This window comes from Myotis myotis, unplaced genomic scaffold, assembly GCF_014108235.1.
Source record: "Myotis myotis isolate mMyoMyo1 unplaced genomic scaffold, mMyoMyo1.p scaffold_m19_p_11, whole genome shotgun sequence".
Classification (NCBI taxonomy): domain Eukaryota; kingdom Metazoa; phylum Chordata; class Mammalia; order Chiroptera; family Vespertilionidae; genus Myotis; species Myotis myotis.
This window is the reverse complement of record NW_023416315.1, coordinates 50,620,470-50,646,745: the sequence shown is the minus strand read 5'-3', so window position 1 is coordinate 50,646,745 and position 26,276 is coordinate 50,620,470. Positions and strand designations below refer to the sequence as shown.

The following is a 26,276-nucleotide window of genomic DNA, read 5'->3' as shown; positions in this document are numbered from 1 at the left end:
GGTAGAGAGTGTGAAATCTTAACCTATGAGAAAATTAATGAAAAGGAATAAGAAATCAAGAATGAATCTTGCATTCTCTTTAAGCACCACAGGTCCTCCTCATCCCACCACTGTTAATGTGTGTTTAACTGAATGGTAATTTGTATGAATTTAGGGAAATTTTGCTAGATGCTAACTAAAATAATCCTATCTAAGAAAGAGGTAATATGCAAATTCACCATCACTCCAACACACAAGATGGCTGCTCCTATGTGGTCAAAGATGGCCACCCCCATGTGGTCACAAGATAGCCGCCAAAAGATGACTGGCAGGGGAGGACAGTTGGGGGCAACCAGGACGGCAGGGGAGGGCAGTTAGGGTTGACCAGGCCTGCAGGGGAGGGCAGCTAGGGGCAATTGGGCCAGCAGGGAAGTGGTTAGTGGGCAATCAGGCAGGCTGGCAAGCAAGCAGTTGGGTGCCAGATTGTGAGAGGGATGTCCGACTGCCCGTTTAGGCCCAATCCAACTAGGCCTAAATGGGCAGTCGGACATCCCTCAAGGGGTCCCAGATTGGAGAAGGTGTAGGCTGGGCTGAGGGAGACAGACACACACACACACACACACACACCCGTGCATGAATTTCATGCACCAGGCCTCTAGTAATTATATAAAAATAATCTTCTGTAGGACCTCACTTTTAAAATGCTACATCCATCAACACTCTGAGAAAACTAACCTAAAACAGCACTCACCACCATTTCAAATTCCTACATACTAACGGTACCAAATTGATAGCTATATCTTAGAGTCTCTAAGTCCCACAGAATCACAATTTTTAAAGAAACCTCTAACATTTAGCACTGATATTCACGTTGCTCTCAAAATACCAATGAATTCAAAGGCAAGGGTCTAAGTTTCACAAGAGGCTCATTTAGGGAGAAATTAGAATGCAGTGGCATTCTAAGAAACAAAGTGGAACTTTTCCTATACATGATTTCAGAAAAAACATGTGCAATCTTTTTAGAAGATGCTATGGTTTATACATACTAAGAAGATATATAATTATACAAATTTCTTCTCTACATCAAGATATTGCCGATAGTTGATATCATAGCTTAGAAATCCACCACTGGAAAAAAAAAACAGTCTTTGCGACATTTCTGCTAAAACATCAATGAAAACTCATGAATCCAATAAATTCTTGGATGCTCATTAGAGTTCTAGATATTATCAGGCATGTAAGAAAGATTAATTATGATTGCTGCCTTGGAGGAGCTCACCACATAGAGATCAGTACATCTACACATAGGTAAATCACAAGATAAAATGAGAAAAGTAAGTAATTATAAAGTGTTATGCAAAGTTAAGGGACCATAGATCACTAGAAATTTACAAGCTACTAAAGGATATAAGTCTTCACAGCTCTAAATCAAGGTAACATGTGAACCTAACATTGCAATTTGCAAATATTATTACAGTACTCGAGGCCCAGTGCACGAAATTTATGCACGGGGGCGGGGGGGGGGAGGCCCCCCTCAGCCCAACCTGCACCCTCTCCAATCCAGGAGCCCTCGGGGCATATCCAACTGCCAATTTAGGCCCGATCCCCTACACTGGAAGTTGGACATCCCTCTCGCAATCCAGGACCTCTGGCTACTAACCGCTCACCTGCCTGCCTGCCCTAACCACTCTGCCTGCCAGCCTGATCCCCCTAACTGCCCTCCCCTGCCAGCCTGGTCGCCCCTATTAACTTTTTATAACACATTGTATGCAGGAAACGTATTTATATGTTTTACGTTGACTGGTAGTAGAGCGCGGGACACGTATTAATACGTTTTTTATAGGCTAGCGGTAGAATGCGGGTAACGTATAAATACGTTTATTTTTATACTTTTTTATTGCTCTAAAGGGATGCTAACATGCAGATATGCTAATTCCAAAGGACAAAATTTGGGTCTCTAACACATACAATGGTGAATTATGTATGTACTTCCAGGTATAACGGTAATCAATCTATTCAACTGCAAAAATGGCCCACGCCACCTGTTAGCGCGCGATAAACTACCCGCAAACAATGTGTTAAAAATCTTATCCCCTTTACACACAATTGTATTTGACTTCCTTATTGGCTTCTCTCTCACACACAATTTTTCTCTCTCCTTTATGTAACACTTTTTCCTACTGACTCATCATTTATAAACTTTTCTTTCCTCCTTATTTCCTACTTCTGTTCCATCATCCTTCTTCCCATCTTTCTCCTACCCTTCCTCCCTCCCCACATTCCTTCTTTCCTTTATCTTTACCCCTGCTTCCCTCCCCTTTTCCTTCCTTCCCATCTTAATTTTTTTCTTCACTTCCTCCCTTGGACCTGCTTTGCTCCCTCCCCCATTTCTTCCTTCTTCCCATTCTCCTATTAAGCTCTATGGGCTCCCCTTTAAAACTTTTCTTTCCTCCTTCTTTCTCTCATTCTAGTTTTCCCATACATTCTTCTCTACTTACTTCCACTGTTTTAATATCTATCTACCTAGCTAATTATTCACTATCATTTATCTTTTTTCTTTTCTGACTCCTAATTTTAAAATCTGTCCCCAATACACAACTATACTTGATTTTCATTATAGCTCCTACAGTTTACTCATACATACTCTTTCCTTCTTTAACTCTGCTGTCTACTGACTCCTTTATAAAGTTCTTCCCCTGCTCCTCCCTCACTCTTTTACCGTTTACAGGCTAATTAAAAATTCCATGCTTTTCCTCCTTAGTACTGACTTCTTTCCTCTCTGGGACCTGTAGCCGCCTCTGTTTGGGTACTCAGGACCCTCTTGCACTGGCTTTGAGGGGCCAAGTGACAATGCAGCTGTGTCTTGCCTACCATGGCCCGCACCTCCCGCCTCCAAGTCAGGGGAGGGTCTCGCCAGGCCGGGGCCGGTGTCCATTGCAGGGACCGCTGTGTTACGTGTGCACACATGTGCATTCATGCGCATGTGAGGCTTTTCTCCTGTTGCAAGCCGGGGGCGGGGATGAGAGTGGGGGGGGGGGGGCGGGAGTGGGAGGGGACGCGGAGGCCTTTCCCATTCCCCGGTGTGCCTGCTCCCAAGCCTCAAGCTGCAGCTCTCCTTCCGCTCCCATCCAGAATTTGCAGGTGACGGGCGTGCTTGCGCAGGCACTGTTGGGGCCTGGCTTGTCCTCGGAGGGGGAAGCGGGGGGAGTGTTCGGCCCAGGATGTAAGCCCCTGTCCAGGTCAGACCAGGCAGATGAATGGATGGCTGGAGAAAGCCACGGGGGCTTCCCTGTGGTGTGAGGGTCACCTGTGGTCCCCACAGTGGCAGGGCTGGGTCCGCAGGGCAGGAGGAGGCTTCGAGGTTGTGTGCTTGGGAGGATCAACTGGTGTCCTGAGTGTCGTGGAGCTGCCCTGTGTGTCTGTGGCGGTGGGATCCCTGCGTTGTTTACCTGGTGGCTCGTCCAGGTCCGGTGCCTTACCTCGACATCCACTCTCTGTTGTCGCGTCTGGGCCCTTCCTTCGTGTTGGGTGGACACCCTCTCAATTTGTGTGTTGGACCCCTCCCAGGGGTCACCGCCGACGCTTGCACCCACTGGTGGGTGTCTGTTGACCGCGTCCAAGAACTGGCCTTCTGCCATGTGGATGTGGCCCCTCAGGCTCCCCCCCCCCACCTCAGGGTGGGGGTTGGTGGTGCCCCCAGGCAGTGTCGTGGGGGTGTTTGTCAGGCGCGTGCACGCGGGGAAAAAAAGAGGACTCCGGCACCGGGTGGGGGACACAGCCTCACTTCCCGGGCCTGGCGCCAGGGGCAGGGAAGCAAGCCTCACGCCAGTCCCCCTGCTGCACACGCAGCCTGTCGAACAGTCATTACTGTGATGCCATAATGGACAATTTACGTATTACCACTTTATTATATAGATAAGAGACGTCACATCCCGGCTGGCCAGGGAGGGGCCCTCAGGGAGCAGACAGAACTTTAGCCAAGCATGGCTTCATGGAGAGGTACTACAAGAAATGCCAGCATGTGCTACTGAAACCTTCTGGGGGTCAGTGAAGCACAGGATCTATAAGCACTGCCTGAATGGATGGCAGACTGCAGGAATGGATCATGGGCAGTACCAATGTGAATAACTGAAGATCAGCATGGGAAGGGCCTGGCACAGGCAGTGAGGAGAAGGGTCCAGAAGGCAGGGAGGAAACTGAGCATGGCTGAAAATGAGTGAAAAGCCAAAACCTGAATCTCAAGGTAACTAGTTTAGATTTTTTGCAGTGCCTCCCTTTGTCACAGAGCCTATCACAATGAACTAGAATTTTCTCCTTCTGTGCTGTCTAATCTGTCATAATGAAGACTAATTTCCTTTTACTTCTTGTTACACTGCAAGTTTCTTGAGGGCAGGAACTGTATTTTATCTAGTAACTATCAAAATGTCTAACTATAGAAGGTATTCAATAAGTGCTTTAATGAATGAATGAATCACAAGTTAAATGCTACAATCTTATTTCTGCCACTGAATTATTCTAAAGAGACCCTATCTCATTCCAAAGCTCTCTCTTTTTAATATTTTTTTTAAAAAAATTTGTTCATTTTACCTCAACTATCTAATAGAATAGGGTTTAAAAATGTTTACCTAGCTTTAAATGTATTATTTTTTAAAAGAATATTCAATAAAAATGATTTCTCCCATGGCCAAACTATTTTTGTTGTTTGCATTTTTGTTGTTCTGGATTTTGTGATTCAAATTTGCTTCTGTACAACTCTTATTCTCTTCTTCTTGACTCCATCACTTCCTCCACCTCTTACCATCACTAGTGTGACCATAATTCTCCTATAGAAACTACAACAATCTTTCAAGTACAGAGACCCATAAATTCTGTATCCCCTCAAGAGGTCCATATGCTAAAAATCCAATATCCTATATAATAAAAGCCTAATATGCTAAGTGTCCAGTTGTCCATTCAACCAATCAAAGCATAATATGTTAATGATATGCTAAGGCCACTCAACTGCTTGCTATGACGTGCACTGACCACCAGGGGGTAAACAGTCGACCAGTCACTATGGTGTGCATTGACCACCAGGGGGCAGATGCTCCGACTGGTAGGTTAGCTTGCTGCTAAGGTCTGGCCGATCAGGACTGAGCGAGACAGGCCAGACATGCCCTGGAGCCTTCCCTCGGTCCCTCCCTGGCTGGCCAACCTCCCACGTCCCTCCCCGGCCCTGACTGTGCACTGGTGGAGTCCCTCGGCCTGGCCTGTGCCCTCTCGCAATCCAGGACTCCTCAGGGGATGTCAGAGAGCCAGTTTGGGCCCGATCCCGCAGGCCAGACCTAGGGATCCCACTGGTGCATGAATTCGTGCACCAGACCTATAGTATTATTATATTTTATAATGTCTAAAAATAGGCAAAATTAATCTCACATTAATTATGTCAGGGGAAACATCAATGGCAAGAAGCAACAGGGAGGTCTGCAATGCTGGTAACATTCTACTGACTGATCTCAGGACTGGTGACATTCAGGTGTTCCCCTTCGCAAAAACTCATTGAACTGTAACATCAAAATACACACTTCTTTATATGCTTGTTTGTTCTTCACATTCCTTGTGATGGAAAAGGTTGGTAATACTGCCACAGGCTGCTTTATTCAGGCGCTGGTTAGCAAGTCACTAGAGCAGATACTATTTTCTTAGTGTTCTCTTAGAGCAGAACCAGGAAAAAGGGGCAGAAGAGGAGAGCAATGAAGGCTGAAGAAGGGAGGGGATGGGGACTTCACCCTGCCAGAATCATTATTATGTATCAGGTACACAAAAATAACAATCTTTCAATAGTCTTTGGTGTGGACAGCTTGCACTTTCCTGAGCTAATATAGTATCAATAAAATCATCACTAGAAAAATTAAATAAACCTCCAATGCCTGTTGATGATGAGGATGAACAAAAACAAAAATCTGATCCTGAAAATTTTTGTAGGAAATCTTACCCTGCTTCTCTGGTATTTTCCCCCATCTCTGTAGCCTGTGATTACCCTGATCATGGGACCATGCTTTACCACCCTGGTTCTCACCAATATGAATTTGATCTACTTGGGAGAAGGCAGGAGGAGGATGTTCTGAGGCCACCACAGGATGTTTTAATCACCAGAATATAAACATGAGACTTCCCTACAGCTCTAATTAAAGATTAGAGCTGTAGAATTGGGGGCATTGGCCAACATATCTATACCCCACCTTACTACCCCACATTTCTAAAGACAGACAGCTCAAGTTAGGAAAACAGTCAATTAAGAGTAGGAGAATAGAGTATAAAGACTGAGTCTTCAGCCCTAACTGGTTTGGCTCAGTGGATAGAGCGTCAGCCTGCGGACTCAAGGGTCCCAGGTTCGATTCCGGTCAAGGGCATTGTACCTTGGTTGCGGGCACATCCCCAGTAGGAGGTGTGCAGGAGGCAGATGATCAATGTTTCTCTCTCATCGATGTTTCTAACTCTCTATTCCTCTCCCTTCCTCTCTGTAAAAAAATCAATAAAATATATTAAAAAAAAAAAAGACTGAGTCTTCCTAAAATGTCTTCCTCTTTAATCCCATGTCCATAGCCAAAACTAAGATCTACCTGTCTTTGGTGATGTGCGTTCTATGTTTTCCTGACTGGTCCCTCACCCTGCCTGTTTGATGTACAGACTGAACAAACACCCAAATCATAACCTATCAGCTCTCAGAGCAGAGGTAATCTACTTACCTAAAACATGAGGGTTATTAATCAAAGTCACTCAACACCTTATGGGAAGAGAGAACAGAGTAACTCTAATCAAATAGCCACTTATTAACAAATATTTATTGAGTGTCTAATATTCCCAGATAACCTTCCAGGCCTGAGGGCGTTTATATTCATTGAGCTTACATTCATTTTAGTAAGAAAAATTAATCATATTTCTGTTCTTCCTCAGGGTAGAACTAATAGACTCAGTGCAACTCAATTACTTAGTAAGAAATAACACATAATTGTTATTTTCTTCTTTTTGTTTCTCCCAACTCACTAACATAGATTTAAATCATCATGTATTATTCTCACAATAAGAACAAAACATTTAGGACTTCCTAATGTAGAAAAAAAAGCACTTGGTAAATAGAGAGAGGCCATTTTCAGGGTTGAAATGAAGAAATGGCATTTATGAAAGTGGTACGAAGGGCTGGATGCGTCAGTGGAGAATCAGACCTAAGGCTGCACTGATCTTTGCCTCAGCTCTATCTCCACAGACCCTGCTCCTCTGTAACTGTCTACACCAGCTCTCCTTTCATTCTAAATGCATAAACACCTCACTCTGTCTGCAACTGGAGATGATTTTCGAGACATTCCTGTTTCATTGCATAGTAGTAAGTATTACAATTGTAGATATGGACACTAAATAAATAAACCAATAAGAACCAGCGAAGCCATAGTTCACAAACCATGCTTGGCTTTTTAAAACTCATGAATACTGTACTGTCCCCCTTTTCATTGTGAAGCCTTTCTACTCAAAATACAATTAATAGGAATCATGTTTAGTCACCTGTATCCAATTAGTTTCACAAGTTAGCATTTGGATTTGGTAAGATGTAATGCAAAGATTTAATTCCCACATCTTACATTTAGCTTCACTGACTCAACTCCTTGTTAGAGATTTAGCCCTTACTCAGGCCAGCCAAGTCCCCAAGGACTAGAGTAGGAATCATGGCAAATATATTATTACAACTAGGAAATCAACTAAAAGTATATTTTCTTATTGAACATCTTCACATATGGACAAATGGTTTTTAGATAAATCTTAGAAGTCTTCATAAGATTACTTATAAATGTGTTAAGAAATACTGGAAATGATTATTTTGAAATTTGGCACAAATAATGGTACTTACTCCCCAAATCTAGTCATCTGTTTTGCTTTTAAATGTGAATTATAGTATTGTGTTCAGCCCAGTCCAATAAAAGTAATCAGCACAAAAGTACATTTTTCACACGCATTCTAGATGGTTCTTATGATGATGGAAGAGTTGGGAAGCACTAGATAGCATCCTTCCACAACTCATGTTTATATGATTACTAGAGGCCCAGTGCATGAAATTCGTGCACTGGGCGGCAGGGGTGGGGGTGGGGGTGTCCCTCAGCCCAACCTGCCCCCTCTCACAGTCCGGGAGCCCTCAGGGGATGTACTACTGACAGTGGGGAGTGGGCCTAAACTGCAGTCTGGCCTCCCTCTGCAGGCTGATCAGGGGAAGGCGCCACCCCTATCACCCCGCTGCTGCCACTGCTGGCCGCCAAGGTATTTTCATCAACACAGACTCCAGTCCCTTCACCACAAAATGACAACTATCTTTAGGCATTTTCAAGATGTCTCTTTCATAGGATATGACATTTCTTTCTTTCTTTATTTTTTTTTTATCCTCACCTGAGGATATTTTTCCATTGATTTTTAGAGAGCATGGAAGAGAGAGGGAAAGACAGAGAGAAACATCAATGTGAGAGGGACACTTCGATTGGTTGCCTCCTGCATGAACCCTGATCTGAGCCCCAGCCAGGGAGGAGTCTGCAACCTAGGTACATGCCCTTGATTAGAATCAAACCCCGGACCCTGCAGTCCACAGGCCAAGGCTCTATCCACTGAGTCAAACTGGCTAGGGCAGAATATGACATTTCTTAGTCCCTCCAGCAGCGAACCTTAATTTTTTCCTCCAGGAGTGAGGTGGAAAAACCCTAGATCACCTTCTTGGATTATTACCATAGTTATCAAGAACACTGAGAGTGACGTACAGGGAGCTTAGCCAATGAGCTGTAAGAAAAGGTGTTTCCTCTGCAGCTCATGCGCAGAGGTGGGCCTGCTGGGTGCTATCTCCCAGCGGAGGCGGAGACGGCCTGGGCATGCCCCCCTGCCTCTTGGCTTCTGCTCCCGGGCCTGCTGGGGTGCTGTTTCCTGGCAGCAGCAGCCTGGGCATGGCCTCCTGCCTCTTGGCTTCCACTCCCAGGCCTGCTGGGGCATTGTCTCCAGGCGGCCTGGGCATGCCTCCCTGCCTCTCAGTTCCCACTCCCTCTGCGGGCCTGCTCCTCCCTGCTCTCTGCGGACCTGATTGTTGTCGCAGCGACTGGCAGGCCCTGCTTCCAGTTCTCTGAGGGCCTGCTCCGCCCTGCTCTCTGCACGCTTGCTCATTGCCTGTGCCATCCATGGCTTGCCTCACCATGTAGCAGTCCCCACCCCGATCTGCGTACGCAGCCTATAAAGAGGTAATATGCATATTTGTCCGGTTATAACTGTTACGGCGTCCTGGACAAACTTGCATATTCATTCTCTCTCTCTCTCTCTCTCTCTCTCTCTCTCTCTCTCTCTCTCTCTCTCTCTCTCTCTCTCCCCCTCCCTCCCTCCCTCCCTCTCTCTATATATACACACACACACAGATATATATATATCTGTGTGTGTGTGTGCATGTTCATGAGCTACACCTACAATTAGAGAAACAGTATTCTGTACTAGACTGCCTGCCAGCAAGGAGGCTACAGGCAACAAACCTGACCCAATCCATCATCTAGGACTCATGTGCATTATGCTTTTCCCTGAATGAACTGGCCTAGGCACTTTTTATAACACATATTTGAGTTTTTAGGGGTTTTTTTATACACTGTCCATGTCAGGTCTTACAGAACACAGTCAGAGGAATCTGTAAGTTAAAATAAAGAAGCACAAAATGTTGTAATCGCTTTCTAGGCTGTTATTGCTATATTCTTTGATTAAGCTCTCAGTCCCTAGACATTAGCATGCCCAATCTCAAAGGAAACAGGCCTTCCTCCAATTTCAGAAACCTGAGCTAAAAAATTTGATGCTATAAAGATGTACTTTACAACATTTCAAAATACATATATTTAATTCACACCTACAGTATATTGAATCATAATATTTTCATTTTATTTTTTGCAAGGGGGTGATTTTTCAACCTATAAACATTTCACTACATTTAATAACATATATGACAGAAGTGAAACTAAATTTCATAGCTAGTCTACTTATATCTCGACTATAAATTCTTATGTCTGCCAAGAGGTTGAATTATAAACATGTTGATGATGAGCTAGGTTTAAATTTTGCTTTATCAATGTATTCTTTTTTTCTAAAAATAACCAACCATGCAAAGATCAGGAAAGCCAGACAACATACATAACAAATCATTACAAAATTATTCATCTTCTAAAATATGTGTGGGCATAACTTAGAAGTGACTATGAGTATACTATACTGAGCTTTACTCAACACTAATATAAACATCTTCTACAACAGAACATGCATTTCGTTTACAGATCACTTTTTATTCATTTAAACTGAATAACAACTCCAATTACTAGTAGAAGTTTTATTTAGTCAATGTTCAAAGGCCTCAAAAATACCAATATTTAATAATGCTACTCACTGAGGCTTTAGAAGTAGTAGAATGGGTGGGAGTTTTGTTTTGTTTTGTTTTGTTTTGTTTTGTTTTTAAGAATATGATTGGCCTAGTTCTACTAAGAGCTACCATTCAAAACAAAGAAACGACACCACAGGGTTAAGCAGCTCTCTCTCTCACTGAGATGGTTTCCTGTTAATTTTGACAGAAGACTAACAGTCACCACTGACTAAGAAGAGAATAAACAAACTAAAGATCAGAATTAATGGTATCATAGACATTGCTTAAAGAAAGCTTACCGTTCCCTCTCTCCGTCAGTGATATCATATAAGCGATTGGCACCTCCATCAGCACAGGCTCTTAACAGAGCTTCAAATAGAAAAGAAAAAAAAAGAGAGAGAGAGCATATCAATATAGGAAGCTTAGAGCAATAGATTCCAAAGGTTGAACACTGAAAAGCAGGCACTCATACACATATAGTCACACTTCCCTTCTCAGATCATTTCACACTCAGCTAGTGATGCTGCTGTTACCAAAATATTTGCACATGGCACACCCAGAAAGACAGAATCCCCTGCAGACAATATATTTCCTTTCTGCCTCTTTTTCGATTTCCTCTTATTGCTGATGTTTTGTCCTCAATATCCCTTAAAGCTTGTTTTTCCTGCTGTATGGCAGAAGACAGACCTCACACTCACTACCAGGTAACTGTTATAACTCTGTTCCCTTTTTAAATTAATGTTTACAGATACATTCCCTTTACAGCAGGTATTATGGGTTTCCAAATTTCATGTGATATAGAAGGTTTCTTTTAAAAATGAATCATAAGCATAAGTTTATTTAAAAATATTAAGTCACTAATAACCTAGACAATGTGTGAAAACTGAAAATTGTGAAGGTGATGCAAAATTGACTGAAACTCAAGAGGAACTAAGATATTCAAGTAAGACGGTCTGTCTCTCCAACTGGGGCTTTCATCTGTCGCCTTCTTAAGCCTTCTCCCTGCTGTCACTCTAGCATTTGATGTTGCTGAATTGGTATTAGATATTGATATTGGGATTAGATATTAGATATTGCTGTAAGCTTCTTGCGGATATTCCTTGAGATTTTTCTCAGTTCATAGACTCCTAGATTTGTTGTTACTTCTCAGATTTCTAATTTTCCTAGAAATGTTTGGTCTCTTAGCCTCAATTTCCTCTTTCATTTTTTTTTTTTAATACCTTTACCTAATGGTTTAGGATCAAGCTTTATATTTTATCCTGGGTGATGAGAGTGAATGCAGAGATGTCTTGGGTTCTAATTCCTCACTCTGAACAGACCAACCACAGCCTTGCCTCCTGTTCCCAATAGCTGTTAACACACAAGTCTCTAAGTCCCACAGCTCAGTAAAGATCCTGGGCATCAGCAGCTTCAGAAGAAACAAGTATTCTGAGCTACTTCATTCTGTGGCACTTATGAAATCCTCTTACTTTATGGCAAATTGAGCTATACATTTAAAAAAAACCTTTATAATATTCCAGGTGTTTTATAACAGGCAGGCTAGTGTAAAGGATAGCTAATTGAGTACATTGGCAGAAATAAAGTCCAAATGTATTTTCCACTAACCCATTTTCTTTGATCTGTATGAGAAACAAAACAGAGGTCAAGTGGCCAAAATATATTCCTTTTTTTGCTTCAGCTTTCTCGTTTGTAAATGGGGATTATATAGATTATTAAGCAATTAATGAATATATACAATGCTCATCAGAATACTGGAAGAACACAGTAAGCATTCACTAAATAAGAGCCCTGACATTGTCAGAGGAGAGGGGGTTGAGAGACTGAGTGAAGAAGGTAAAGGGATTAAGTAGTAATTACAAAACAGTCACAGTGATATAAAGTACAGCATAGGGAATATAGTCATTAATCTATACATATAAAAACCAAGTGACCAGAACGCCTGAACCGAAATGACTGCTTGCTTTGACGTGCACTGAGGCCACAGATCACCCCCACCATCCCAACCAGGGGGTGGGACTGGCCAGCCAACCACCTGCAGCCCCTCCCCCCACCCAACCTGGCCCCAACTGGGCCCTGATTGGGGCAGGCTGGCCAGACCCCACCCATGCACCAATTCATGCACCGGGCCTCTAGTATTGTAATAACTATGTATGGTTCCAGTTAGGTACGGAAAATATCAGGAGGACACTTTGTAAAGTATATGATTTTCTAACCATTATGCTATACACCTGAAACTAATATAAAATAAGGCTGAATGTTAACTATAATTAAAAATAATCAAACAAAAAAGTTATAATACTCTTTGATGCTGTTCTATATGCATGTAGATGAAATTTAGATGATCATTTTATAAATGGGGGAGGGAAACAGGATATAAAGGGAAGTAAAAAAGAAAAGAAAAATAAAATAAATGAGTCCTCTTTCTCCATTTTTGTTAGAATTAAAATACAGTTCTAAAAGCCTCATGTTACTAGAAAAGTAAAGCCTGAGTTACTTCAAAGGTGAAAAACAAAAATAAGAGTTTTACAAAGATATCTAACACAGACATCTCACATTTCCAATTACCAACAATGCACAGTTCCTTATAATAAGAAAGGCACCCAAATGCAAATTAAGCCACAAAAATTACTTGCAAAAGATTACAGAACATTCTGCACATTTAAAAATATCAAAACCTAAAAGTTCAAAAGTCATCAAAATCTAAAGTGGAGTGATCATCTCACATAAAATAGCTGGCTTAGAGTAACTGAATATGGAGATTGGAAAGACTGGTAATAGAAACAGATGGTGAACTATTAATAATTACCCTCCAACTGTACAAAACAATTCTCTGTAAACAAATTAACAAGCACATGGGATCCTTTTATGTAAAAATGGATTCAATGAAGTAATATGAAAATCTAAGGAATAGTTTTTAGCAGCTAAGATGATCAAATAGAATAATTTTCACAGTATATTATTTTGCCAAGACCAGTTGAAGTCAACATTATACTAATTATGTGCCAGGCCCTATCTAGAATAGAAAGATGAATAACAAACACATCTAGTCCTCCAGGCTCACATTACAGTAGAAAAAATAGAAACAAGCAAATATATGCACAATGCCCTGCAGACCCTAAGGAGTGCTATAATAAAAGCAATAAAATTAGGTGGGAGAATGAGGGAAGAAGAGAGGAATTTCAGTGCATGAATCTGTAAAACTGCTTATTAATAAATCTGGTTCCGCTAAGATCAGTGTTATTTTTCCCCAATCCAAAACCTTTTTCCAATGCCTGTTATTTCTCATACCTAGATTTAAATTGATATTGCAGAATAGTTTATAAAACAAGAGATAACTAGATCACAGAAAGTAAAATTGTCCACATTTATTCCTGCTTTAAATTCAAAGGGAGCCAAAATAACCTTGATGAAACCTATACACTATTCTCTCTTGACCTAGATGTTGGGATGCAACCCACCTAAAAGGAACAAGTTCTAGACTGTCCCTAAAATTATTTTGTTTTCAATAAAGCTTGATAAAAATGATGTGTTCTACCACATTTAAAATTTTATTAACAAAAATGTTTTAATTATTTCAAATACATTCCACATACATAAATAGAACTGCATTGAAAATGTAAAATCCTTCAATCATGTTGTAAATAATCTTGGCATAAATTCACTGATAGCAGTTTGAAAAATGAACAAAATATCACTGTTAATGAAAGTGACCAACTAAAAGAACAATAAGTAAATGGCATTCTTTATAAGATATTTTTGATAAATCATAATGAATTAGCCTCAAAAATATGTTCACTCCATCATTTAAATTGTTCCAAGCTTTAATAAATAGAAGTTACCACATGAGTTATCTTTTAATATGAAAAGTTCATTGGCTTATTCAGCAAAATTGTTGCAGATTTGTCAAATACTATAACTTCAATGGTTGAGCAATTCTTTACTATGCATCAAGCTGATAAACAGCTGAAGAATAAAATGCATTCAAATCTCTATAAACCTTTATATATTGATACTACCAGTGAATATATTAAACACATCTTAAGCTATCAATTTTTTTAGCCTGGCATAATGTAATTTAAAGTTACTGAAAATGAAGATTTTCACTTACAATAGAGACTAATTGGCTATTTCATTAATTTCCACTGAAGAAAGTTGGACAAATATAATTTGACTTCCCAAAAATAGAGTATTAAGTTAGTTCCAAACATTTAGAAGTAAAATTAAATAAACATTTTTCAGTTTCAGTTAACTAAAAGAACACCAGATAGAGAAGATTTCAATTCTAGTCTAAATCAAGTACCTGTTCGTATTATGACTTTGAGCTAATTCCAAGAATACTATTCTAATGCAAAATAATTATATTTTACCAAATTGACAAAATTTTTCAGAGACTAGAGAGACAACATAGATAAAATTAGAAGGAAAGAGCATGGGCAAACACATTCTATAACATCTTGTTGATGAGGCTATAACTTTGAGGGACAATTGGGCAGATATATAAAAATTTAACTGTGCATGCCCTCTAATCCAGAAATTCTATGGAAAACTAGTAACAAACTTAAACGGCCACCAATTGAGTGCTGATAAATATATCCTGGCCCTATTATGGAACAAAAAAAAAATGAAACTCCTATATTGTGCTATCTCTTACAAGATACATTGTTATTAGCAATTTTAAATAAATCTTCGTCAAGTCTTCCTTGCAGTAGCAACTCAAATGGAGAGGAACATACCAGATTCAAAAAAACTAAGAACCAGGCCAAATTTACTTTGTTAAGTAAATATATTAATCCTAAATAATAAAGAGGTAATATGCAAATTACTGTCACACCCTCACAAGATGCCTGCCCCCATGTTGTCACAAGATGGCCACCACATGATGGCCGGCAGGGGAGGGTAGTTGTGGGTGACCAGGCCTGCAGGGGAGGGCAGTTAGGGACAACCAGGCCGGCAGGGGAGAGCATTTGGGGCGGGGGGCAGGAAAGGCCAGCAGGGGAGGGCAGTTGGGGGCGATCAGGACAGCAGGGGAGCCGTTAGGCGTCGATCAGGCTGGCAGGGGAGTGGTTAGGGGGTGACGAGGCTGGCAGGCAGAAGCAGTTAGGGGCAATCATGCAGGAAGGCAGGTGAGTGGTTGGGAGCCAGCAGTCCCGGATTGTGAGAGGGATGTCCAACTGCCAGTTTAGGCTCGGATCGTGAGAAGGATGTCCAACTGCTGGTTTAGGCAGTTGGACATCCTCCGAGGGGTCCCAGATTGGAGAGGGTGCAGGCTGGGCTGAGGGACACCTCCCCTCCCCCCAGTGCACGAATTTTGTGCACCAGAACGCTAGTCAATGATAAAAGGGGGGGAAAAAACCCACAGGAGTTACTATCATCTATATATAAAATAATAAAGGTATTTACTTTTACGTTTATACAATTTTAAGCACAAGAAATTGATTACAGTGATACTTCTGCAGAAAAGGACTGGGTTAGATTTAATTTTTGCATAACTAATTTTCTCCAAGGGAATTCCACCCTTGCACTCTCCACCCAGAGTGACTGATTCAGAGGTAGAGATGTGCCAAAGATAATGAGGCCTAAAAACTTCTCTACTGTCCAGCAACTTAACAGTGGAAGCCTGGGCCTGTGATCCATCATCTTGACCCAGAAAATGAGGGGCAAACAGTAAAGGTAAAGCTAGGAGATAAGAACACTGATTGAGTCCCACAGCCATGGGCACTAGCCTTATTAATTTCTACTGCAAAGACATAGTATTCCTCACATCTGTGCCAGATCAAGCCCTTAAGAGGAAGGGCTTGTATTTTTGTAGATAGTTTGCCTATTATTTTAGATACTATCATCAGCAAAGCCTTGATTATGTCCCAAATAGGTTAGTTTCTGGACAGGTGAACAGACCAATGAACCTGTTTCCCCATCAAGGCTTTATCTCATGTGGGAAAACTTTCACTGAAAGCACTGCATGGAAATATATGCTCTCTGACAGAGAGAGCACAACAATTTCTTTTGCTCACAGGAGCACCAAACCGCATAATTAACTTATACTTAGCTAACTCAGAGCTTCAGGTGAAAGGTTTTACTTATATTATATTTGTGTGCAATTATTAGGAAAGCTCACATTACTTGCAATATACACAAATAGTCAGGGAAATTCCCAAATTTTAGTCAGGACAGGAGCGTAGAATTATCCTTATTTCAAATGAAAATAATAAGTGGTAATTATATTGAGTATCTGTGTGCTGTGTAAATTCTATTTTCCTTCCTCTCTGCCACCTTTTCTCTCCTCCTCTCCTAGATATGCGCTATGGAGATAAAGCTTGTATGACATTTACTCTTTCTTGATGCTATTTGTCAAGTCTATAATCAGGTTCCTCTTTGACACTAAGTGACACCAAATACCTCATTATTGAAAAAAATCTTAAACATGATATGATAGACAGCCAAACATCAAGCTGTCTATCATAAATTGGCACAGGAAATTTTTTTCTAAAGAAGAGTAAAGTTTATAGTGTGTAAAAGCTGCAAATAGCTAAGCTGTGCAGAAAAATAGGATCTTGGATGTGAAACTAGCATATACATGTTTGTGAGCTATGAGACATGATTACATTTTTATTAAAGATTGGCTACACTTTAGGGACAAGGTAGCAAATACACACACTCAGTTTTATGGGGAATAAGAAAACGTATAACAGGCCGTGTTGTTGTTGCCAGAAACAGGGTTGCTCAACCTTGGCGCTATTCACAATTTGGGCCTTTGGTGTGTGGGGCTGTCCAGCACATTGTAGGACATGGTTAGCAGCATCCTTGGCTTTGCCCATTAGATGCCTAGAACACTCCTGAGTTGTAACAACCACAAATATACAAAGACAATGCTAACTGCCCAAGAGCCAGTGCCCTAACCGGAGGGCCACTCACACCCAGCACTGTCCAGAGTTACAATACATAGCTGTTAGGCAAACTTGTTCATTGCTATTCTCTAAGTTCCAATTTAAAAGCAGGACTGTCACCCATAAACAACAACTACCTAACTACCAAACGCAGGTGAATTAACAAATCAAATATGTCCCAGCTAAACTGCCTTCATAGCTATCCCAGACACAAAGCTACCTCAAATTTAGCTTTCTGAGTCAGCAGTAAGACTTCACATACAATCAGTGCATGTGTTAGGTAGCTTTAATATTCTGGTTAATCTTCTAGCATGACCCCACACCCTTTCCTATTCATTTGAGACCCTATTACTATTATTGCCACTAGTTACAACTGCTAAAGGCAGGTCCTTTAACTGTCTTCCAGGATCTGCGGGTTGTTTCACGTTATCTCACACATCAAATGAGAAGTAACCATCACTCAGATATCACTTTAGACAGTGAACAAGAAAAGTGACAGCTTCTATTAGCTCAGTTCACTTCATAATGTACAACACTGATAAAATAGTAGGGACAAAACAACGAGATGTGGCAGATCTCTATGAATGGGCAAAAATGATGAAATGCCTAGAACTATCAAGAGTTGGAATGGAAGAAAAGAGCAACGATGGGGACTGGTCCACTTGGCCAAAGTAAGTTTGTTGTTGTTTTTTTATATCACTTTGCTGATGCAAATATGTTACACAATAGAAGAATGTGGAGATTTGGGAAAGATTTGCCTCCTTTTCCTGCTTTTCCTGTTCCTTTGGAACTAGAATTCCTTCCCCTCTGCTTTTATTTTATGGAGCAGTAGTAACAGATCTCTGAAATTACATGCAAGGCACATTTCAAATGAGGGATTACTACTGCATATATCCAAAGTGAAAATGTATCAAACCCAGATTTGTTACACAAAAAGTGGTATTTATCTTAATTTGCAGAGATAGAAAAATACCTAATTTGATCAGACCTGTAACTCTCCTAGTAACCTTGACATCTTCATAAAAATATTTTAACACAATTTAAATATTTCTAGTAAATACATCTATTATTTTAAATAATCATTGATTGTTCATAATAATGATAGCATATCTTCAGCAATTCAGTCTTAATAAAAAATAACTAGAAACCGAAAAATGATCACATATTTTTACTGCCAACTATTGTAAGAATCTAACATTATCATCTTAGAACTTGACTATGCTATTTTTCTAACTAAGCAGACACAATCAAGCTAATTTATGCTGCTTAGAAAAAATAAAGGGGGGGGGGCTTTCTAAAGGCTTTGATTAGAAAGAATGGGTGAAGAACTAGGGATAATATTTCTAGAAAAAAAAGATGGAAAGAAGAGGAATCACTGGGCTCTGGTTAAAAGCAAGAATTCAACTGGGCCTCCTTTGTGTTAAGAGCTACAATCACGTGGGACAAAGCACAAGGAAAGAGCAAAATGCTTCAAGGGGGGTGAGTTAAAAGCCTCACTAACCATCACATTTCCTAATTTGCAAGTTATAATAGGACATTCTGAGAGACAAATTAATCTGAGTCTTTAAAACATAATTTATTAAGGCATGAAAAGAGTTCATTTTTAAAACTAATTTAACAAAAGGTCAGTTAAAACCACCAAATGAAACAGAGTTTAGTCACTATGGGTTTTAAGTTGAGTGTTCTAGCTTTGGTGTATTTAAAGATACACTTGGGAGGTGAAAGTGCCTGGATCAGCTAAGACTGGATGGGGAGTATAGTGAAAAGGAATCAGAGATGACCCCTGGGTTCCTGTATTGTGCAACAAAGACACACAGCATTTACAACTGTTCTGTATTTCCTATTGCCTGTCCTGTCTGTGAGTTCTAATGCTTGGCCACCCACAAGGTCTTGTTATTCTTGGCCTTCTATCTTTCAAAATTTTACTGTTCCATTTATATTGTAAAGATACCTGTGTTCTTAAAATGAGAGGTGTGAAGGTTTGCATGGCTTTCTCCCAGTTTTCTTTACAGTCATTTACCTAAGGTGTCCTGCCTAATGGAAATATTTCATACCTGTGGTAATTACCAAATGAATGACATTATCAAAGATTTTAATGAAAGTTTAATACATGAAATACAATGTGTAGGACAGATGCTACATTGTTAACAAGTGCTATTCAGAGAAGTTTTATTGTTTGGGCTTGAGTCCAGGTTTCCTTGTTTGTTTTGGTCCATCCCAAACCAAAGGAAATATGAAACAGAAATATTAGGAGGGACCTGAGATACCTGAATGTGTGAGGTCACTTCTGGTAAAGAAGCCTTGGTGTGAAAGCTCAGGAACAACTACTGAGGCAGATTCTGAAAGAAAAACCTAAAACATCAGATTTTTCCTGTTTGTTTTAAAAAAAGTCTAAGAAGATTATAAGAAATGTTCTTTTCAGGAAATATAACATGGAGAACAAAGACTATGGGGATTATCAATAAGCACATGAGAAGATGTTCAACATTATTAGAATAGTATTAGAGAAATTCAAGTTAAAAGCACAATGAGATGTCACTACATAGTTACAAAAGTGGCTGAAATAAAATATCGTGATTTTGTTTTAGATTAAATGCTGTAGGGGAAGCAAAGGAACTGGACCATCAACATGCTGCTAGTGAGGCTTTATTACAAAACGATGAAACTGAAAGACTTGTGCTTTATTTCTTATCTTATAGACAAGGACTATGAGCTCAAAAACACAAAGTGATTTTCCCCAATTACATAATGAATTTTCTTGTGGTCTTCAGAGTGAGAACCTGGATTTAGAAAATGATTTTTTTGTTTACATGTTATGGAATTAGAATTATTATAACAGTGGAGTGAGAATGAGAGCCTATTCACTGGGTAATCAAGTCCACATTGTTTTTGCTACACAGAAAGCCCGCCCTGTATTTGAGATGGCTCAGTAAAGCAAGCTGAAGTTTAAGGGTGAAACAACACAAGCTTAGAATCTGAACCACCAACTTCCTCATTAAGAATCATGCACATGGCTCTTCCAGCGCAACAGAACAATGGTAAGAGCCACAGAGAAGCTCGCATTCGCTGATTCGACAGCCCATTCAGAGAGCTAGCATCATGTCTTCGAGAAAAGGGAGAGCAGGTTAAAGAGGTCTGAGAGAACTTTTAAATAACAGTCACTTTCCTGATCTTAAGATCCTGGAGAAAACAGTTTGCCTTCCATCTCCAACAGGGTCCAATTAGGGGACACCATAAAGAAATTTGAACAGAGGAAGTCATTTGTGAACGTGATTGGAATATGAGGGAATTACTAACCAAGACTGCAGTAGAAGGCGGCTGAAAGTAAAGAACAAAGGAGCAGCAGACGTAGGAAGTAGACAGCACTGGAAGGGGCTCAGTGGTGGGATGAGAGAGACTTCCTACATCTGATGAGCTCAGGGACCCCATTTGCAGGGAGGTGCTGGCCTTGGATTCACCATGAAGCCCTCTGAAAGGGTGCTGGAGAGAGTCGGTCAAGGAAGGTGTCCCACTTCATAAAAATCTGTTGAGACATCACCTGATGGGGTGCCAGGAGAAGCTGACTAAAAGGGAAGGTGACAGGTACAACTGACCCCAGGCACTGCAGAAAAAACCTGTGCTGCAAGCAGCAAACACAAGAAAGACACTGGGCCAGGAAGAGAAGCCTCGCCATCTATTGGCCTTCCCCTGCCCTCTGCTGACACTACGGCCAGTTCCAGGATCCCAGAGCAGATAATGAAGACTATATGCGAAGCTAATTTGCAACAGAGTGATAACTTCATAAAAAAATATTGTTCTTTGCCACTCTGACAGTGAATAATTGTTTATTCATTTGGTTCTGGTCACCCTTGAGCCAGATGCACACCTGGCATACACAGCCTTCTGTAGTGCTTGCTGAACTGAACTGAACTGAAATATACCACAGCCACAACATCTTTAAAAGACTCAGGCTATTCCAGATTTTTAAAAATACTATTTACCTTAACTCATGAGGGTACAGAGGTCCTAGTGGGACACTGAGTTTATTAAGTATATCCCCGTAGGGAATTAAAATTCTGGATTAAAATGCTAACCTGAAATGCACAGAACAAAGTAAATTCAGTTATAAAGTGTACTTTTGTACTTGCATACATCAAAGGAGCATTTCTCCACCTGTGCATCTTTTTCAGCAACGGAGTGAAATAATTCATGTGGAGTGTACCAATAAAGAAAAATATCTGCTGTTTTTAATCCTGAATTTTTACTTTCAAAAAATATATAGACCCGAAGGATATTCTTTGAATGTATAAAACGTAAATTTAGAACCATACATCAAAGAACAAAAAGTAAGATAACCCCTCTGTGACCTAATGCTAGAATGACCAGTTTTTATCATCAGCACTTTGTGTTACAAAAAACAAAAACAAAAACAAAAAAAACTGCAGAAGATTATATTCCCTAGACCCTAGATCTCTAATGACAAACCAAACTACAACTGGTTTTCTTTCTTTACAGATTTTTAAGGCTGACATAGTGTGCATTTGCATCAATGACCAATGTATAATATTGTGTAATGTATTATTTCTTAAAATGATGTTCCAAAACTTGCTTTCATCACTCAAACATTATGTTTTTGAGGGAAAACACAAATCTAGTTCATTAGATGCATTTAACTTCTGTACAGAGTTAATGAATGTGTCCAAAATGTTTATCTATTAATAGATGCTTAGGTGACTTATATGTTTTTACTATTTTGAAGAATGCTGCAATTATTTCCAGGCCTCCTGTGCACAGGAAAAAACCTCACCTCAATGGTATATGCTAAGTGGGCGTTCACTGGTTCACAGAACATGCACATATTACTTTCACTACATACACCCACTGCAATCCAGATGGACTGCACTGACTTACACAATTGTATCAAACTAAAGCAGACACGCTGGCGTCCATTTGTATTAACGTGTATATGGGACTTGATTATAAATTTGGATACAGCTTCTGTGGAGGAAGCTCTCTCAGTAAATATGAAAGGTGCTGACTATCAAATGCTGGAACGCAGGGACAAACGCTGGAAGGTATACCTTGATGGAGACTGAACACCCTCTTTATTTCCCCTGCTATCTGTCTCCTGCAATAAATCCTTGGCAACTTCTCTCTTCAAAGCTTGCCCCCACTGCTCTCAACAGGAGATACTGATACTATTAGTGACCAGCATCAATCTACATAATAACCTTCCCAGTATCTTTTGTTCACTCACTCATTCACTTGTGGGCACTGACTGAATGAGCACCAACAGTAGCCAGAAATGCAGCAAAAACCAGACATGGTTCCAACTCTCAAAGGGACCACAGTCTAGAACTATCTATACAGTATGGTAGCCACTTGGGTATTGGGCATCTGAAATGCAGCTAGTCTCAAGTGAGATGTGCTGTATGCTGTATCTTGTATGTTGTGTGTTGTAAGAAACTGGATTTCTTAGACTAGGTTTAAAAAGAATATTGAATTATCATTAATAATTTTTACATTGATTATATGTTGAAAATGATAATATTCTAAATAGACTGTATTAAATAAGACAGTATTACAATTACTCCTGCTTCTTTTTACTTTTTCAATGTGCCAACAAGGAGATTTGAATGTGTATTGTGGCTCACATTGCGTTTATTTTCACTAGCAGTAGTCAAGAAGGTATGAGACATAGTATCTATTACCACTTCCATACTTTCAGAATCGCCAAATCTAAAAAATTAGCAGTTGTATAAATAATATCCATGATAAGGGAATACAGTTCCCAGAACAAGGCCTCTCTCCCCCATTACATATATGAACCTGCTATATATCCCAAAGGAAGAAGCTGAAGGCATTTTATAACCTCAAATGTTGACTCAAACAGTAGAATCTTCATATTATAGCAATTTTTAAAAGTACACAGTATTTTTTAAAATACATTTTTAATGATTTCAGAAAGAGGAAGGGAGAGAGGGAGATAGAAACATCAATGATGAGAGAGAATCATCAATCGGCTGCCTCCTGCACACCCCACACTGGGAACTGAGCCCACAACTCGGGCATATATCCTGATTACGAAACAAACCATGACCTTCTGGTCCATGGGTCCATGCTCAATTACTGAGCCACACCAGCAGGAACATAAAAATACATAACTATTATAGCTAGCTTTTCTCTATTCTAGAGTCTAGAGGTGACTTTTTTAGAAACAAAAGAGATGCAAATTAGAATGTTAATCAGTTCTGTGAATGATACAGTTAAGTTACACAAAGATAAAACTATGAATCCCTTTAATGTGTTCCAGTCCATTCTTACACCCCAAGCATCAATGAAAAACACTTTTATTAATATGAAAATAAAAACAAACCAAAAAAAAAATCAATGGAAATATAAATAGAGTAAAAAAAAAAATAGTGAGATTTGTTGTTAGATGATAGTTTGTAACAGGACCTAAAAATGAAATAATTTCAATAGCTGGAAATTACACTTGGCTCAGGTTGCTCAAATGCTACTGTGCTATTTGCAAACATGATGAATGGAGTGCAGCTTGCAAACATAATGGACAAAAAGAAATATTTCACTATGCAAAATGTACCTCATTGTTATGCTTGTAAATCTGAAACAATTATAAGTTCTGCTGGCAGACACATACTGTTCGTCATTTTCAGTGACTAGCAGGTAGTAGGTGTTTTGTGTTTTCCTTGTTTTGGCTGCAGTGCATTTGAAAACAACTTTTGGTATTTGATCATAGAAACTAAAATAACTACCTCCTTTCCCACCAAAGTACAGAACTCTTTTCTCCCTACAGCCTTGATCCTTGCAACATAAAAAGCAACACTAAGTAAAATCTATAATAATAAAAGCATAATATGCTAATTAGACCGGACAGCCAAATGACCTTCTGGACGGCCTTCCGGAGGAAGCCCCTGCTGCAGGGGCTGAGGCAGAAGCGGTTAGGGGTGATCAGGCAGGCAGGTGAGTAGTTAGGGGCAAACAGGCAGGCAGGCAGAGTGGTTAGGGGTGATCAGGCAGGCAGGCGAGTGGTTAGGGGTGATCAGGCAGGCCAGTAGAGCGGTTAGAGGCAATCAGATAGGCGAGTGTTTAGGAGCCAGCGGTCCCGGATTGCGAGAGGGTGCAGGCCAGGCTAAGGGGCCCACTCTGCCCCCTTCCCCCACCCCCTCCAGTATCCCATGCAGTGGGCCTCTAGTTCAATAATAAAAGGAAACCAGTGCCTCAGGATGGGAAAGCAGGCAAATAAAAGATACTTCCATTCTTTTTAAAAAGATGCAGTCAAGCATGTTTTAATAATTCATAAGATATACAACCTCATAAATGCACAAAGGAGGACACTATAGCCCAGAGAAGTGAACTGAGATGGAAATATTGATCTCTACCATACTTTTAGTAAGTCATTACCATGGTGTGCCCTCAAAACAAACCATCCTCACAGTGCAGGATGCCCCACTTGTTCATGTTAACCCCACCTGGGAACCAGACAGTGAAATCTCATCCTCCAGTAAAACAATTAACAAGCAGAGGAAAAGTAAACAGGAAATAAAAGAAGCCAAGAAGCCAAATACTACTCCACAGAAGGCTTTGTTAGCTGGAATAAATAACTGACAAATTTAAAGTGGTTTTTTTTAAGATGAGTGTTTTGAGAGAGCAGAGTGGAGAAGTCTCTGTCCTTTTTCCATCCCCAAAAAAATACCAGAACGAAAACAAGACGGAAATTACATCTTAGGGAAAACTAGGCAAAAATCTCTCACCCAATCACCATATATGCGGAATGCAAGAAGGGGTATAGGAAGATGCTGAGAGGAGACTTTCGGCTTAAGATTTAGATACAAAATCAACGCAGAAAATACTGTTGCTGAGACAAAGCAGACAAGGCAGATGACCAAATTGTGAACAGCCTCTGGCTCCCACTGCAGTGGCAATAATCAGTAAATGTTAAACACTCTCGATATACAACCATGTGTGGTAAAGTGCTTCTGTGAACCAGGAAGAATTTCTATTCCTCATGCTCTCACAGCCCCCACATCCACCAGTGCAACTCAGTGGTTCAGGAGGCATTCAATTCATTCAAAGATCAATAAAAACAAGCACAGGATCTAGACCAGACCAGGAAGTTAAAGGAGAGAGAGGGAGGGAAGACAAGAGAGGGTAGAAGAAATAGGAAGTAAAGAGGAAAAAAAAACAGAGAAAAGTCACTAGGAAAATGCTGCTATCAAGCAAATGAAAATCAGACCAGAAATATCCCTGTAACTCAAAGAACTCAATGAAAAAATAAAAACATTCAAAGGAATAGAAGAGTGCTTGAAAGATGGGGCAAAATCACAGAAGATGCATTATGAGGCCACAGCATTCATCAAAGAAATTAAATCTAAACAAGAAACTGACACAGAATGTGCATAACTGAAATAGTCTGCAAAAAACAACAATAACAAAAAACAACAACAACACACCAACAAAAACAGGAATGTGTATTATAGAAAGACTAGGTGGTTAGTTAAAATAGTCCAGGAATATATCATATTCAAGAGTTTTAATCAACAGGTATACATGAAATTCATACCCTGTGTATAATATTGTTTTGAAAAACCCCTGTACCCAACAACATACCTATCCAGTTTAGAAACCAAAAGCCATAAAAGAATTGAAATAATACAAGAATAAGGGCAACCGAAGACTCCATGTCATATCATCCACTACTCACACTTAGGTAAATTCTGAAAAGAAAATGATCACTATAGGCCTGGAGTCATAGAGAAGGATTTGACAGAAGGAGACACACTGGACTTTGAGGGAAAGGTAGACCAGAGTCCAAAGGAGAAAGAGGACAGTTTTACAGACCAAGAAGAGAGTACACATTGCAGCAGAGAGTCAAGAATGAGGATGGCCCAGCACAGAGGAAGGGCATTCTGGAGAGGAGACTGAATGGTTTATGCTGGTAAATAAAAAAAGATGAGGTTATGACAGGGTCCACTATGGAAGAAACTGAATATCAGAAAAAGGAATTGAAATGGGATGGAGTA

The 26,276-nt window shown here is 40.2% G+C and overlaps 1 protein-coding gene across 7 annotated transcripts in view; it reads right to left on the bottom strand.

Annotated features, from left to right (window-relative positions):
- TPK1 (thiamin pyrophosphokinase 1) overlaps window positions 1-26,276 on the bottom strand; it is a 292,735-nt gene that overhangs the window by 186,386 nt on the left and 80,073 nt on the right. For 5 of the 7 annotated variants that reach the window (XM_036328440.1, XM_036328438.1, XM_036328435.1 and 2 more), the window contains exon 4: window positions 10,669-10,738. The exons of the other annotated variants lie outside the window; for them this stretch is intronic. In XM_036328440.1, coding sequence (XP_036184333.1) covers window positions 10,669-10,738 — 70 coding nt within the window. The remainder of the gene's footprint in view (window positions 1-10,668; window positions 10,739-26,276) is intronic. 7 annotated transcript variants of the gene reach the window in all.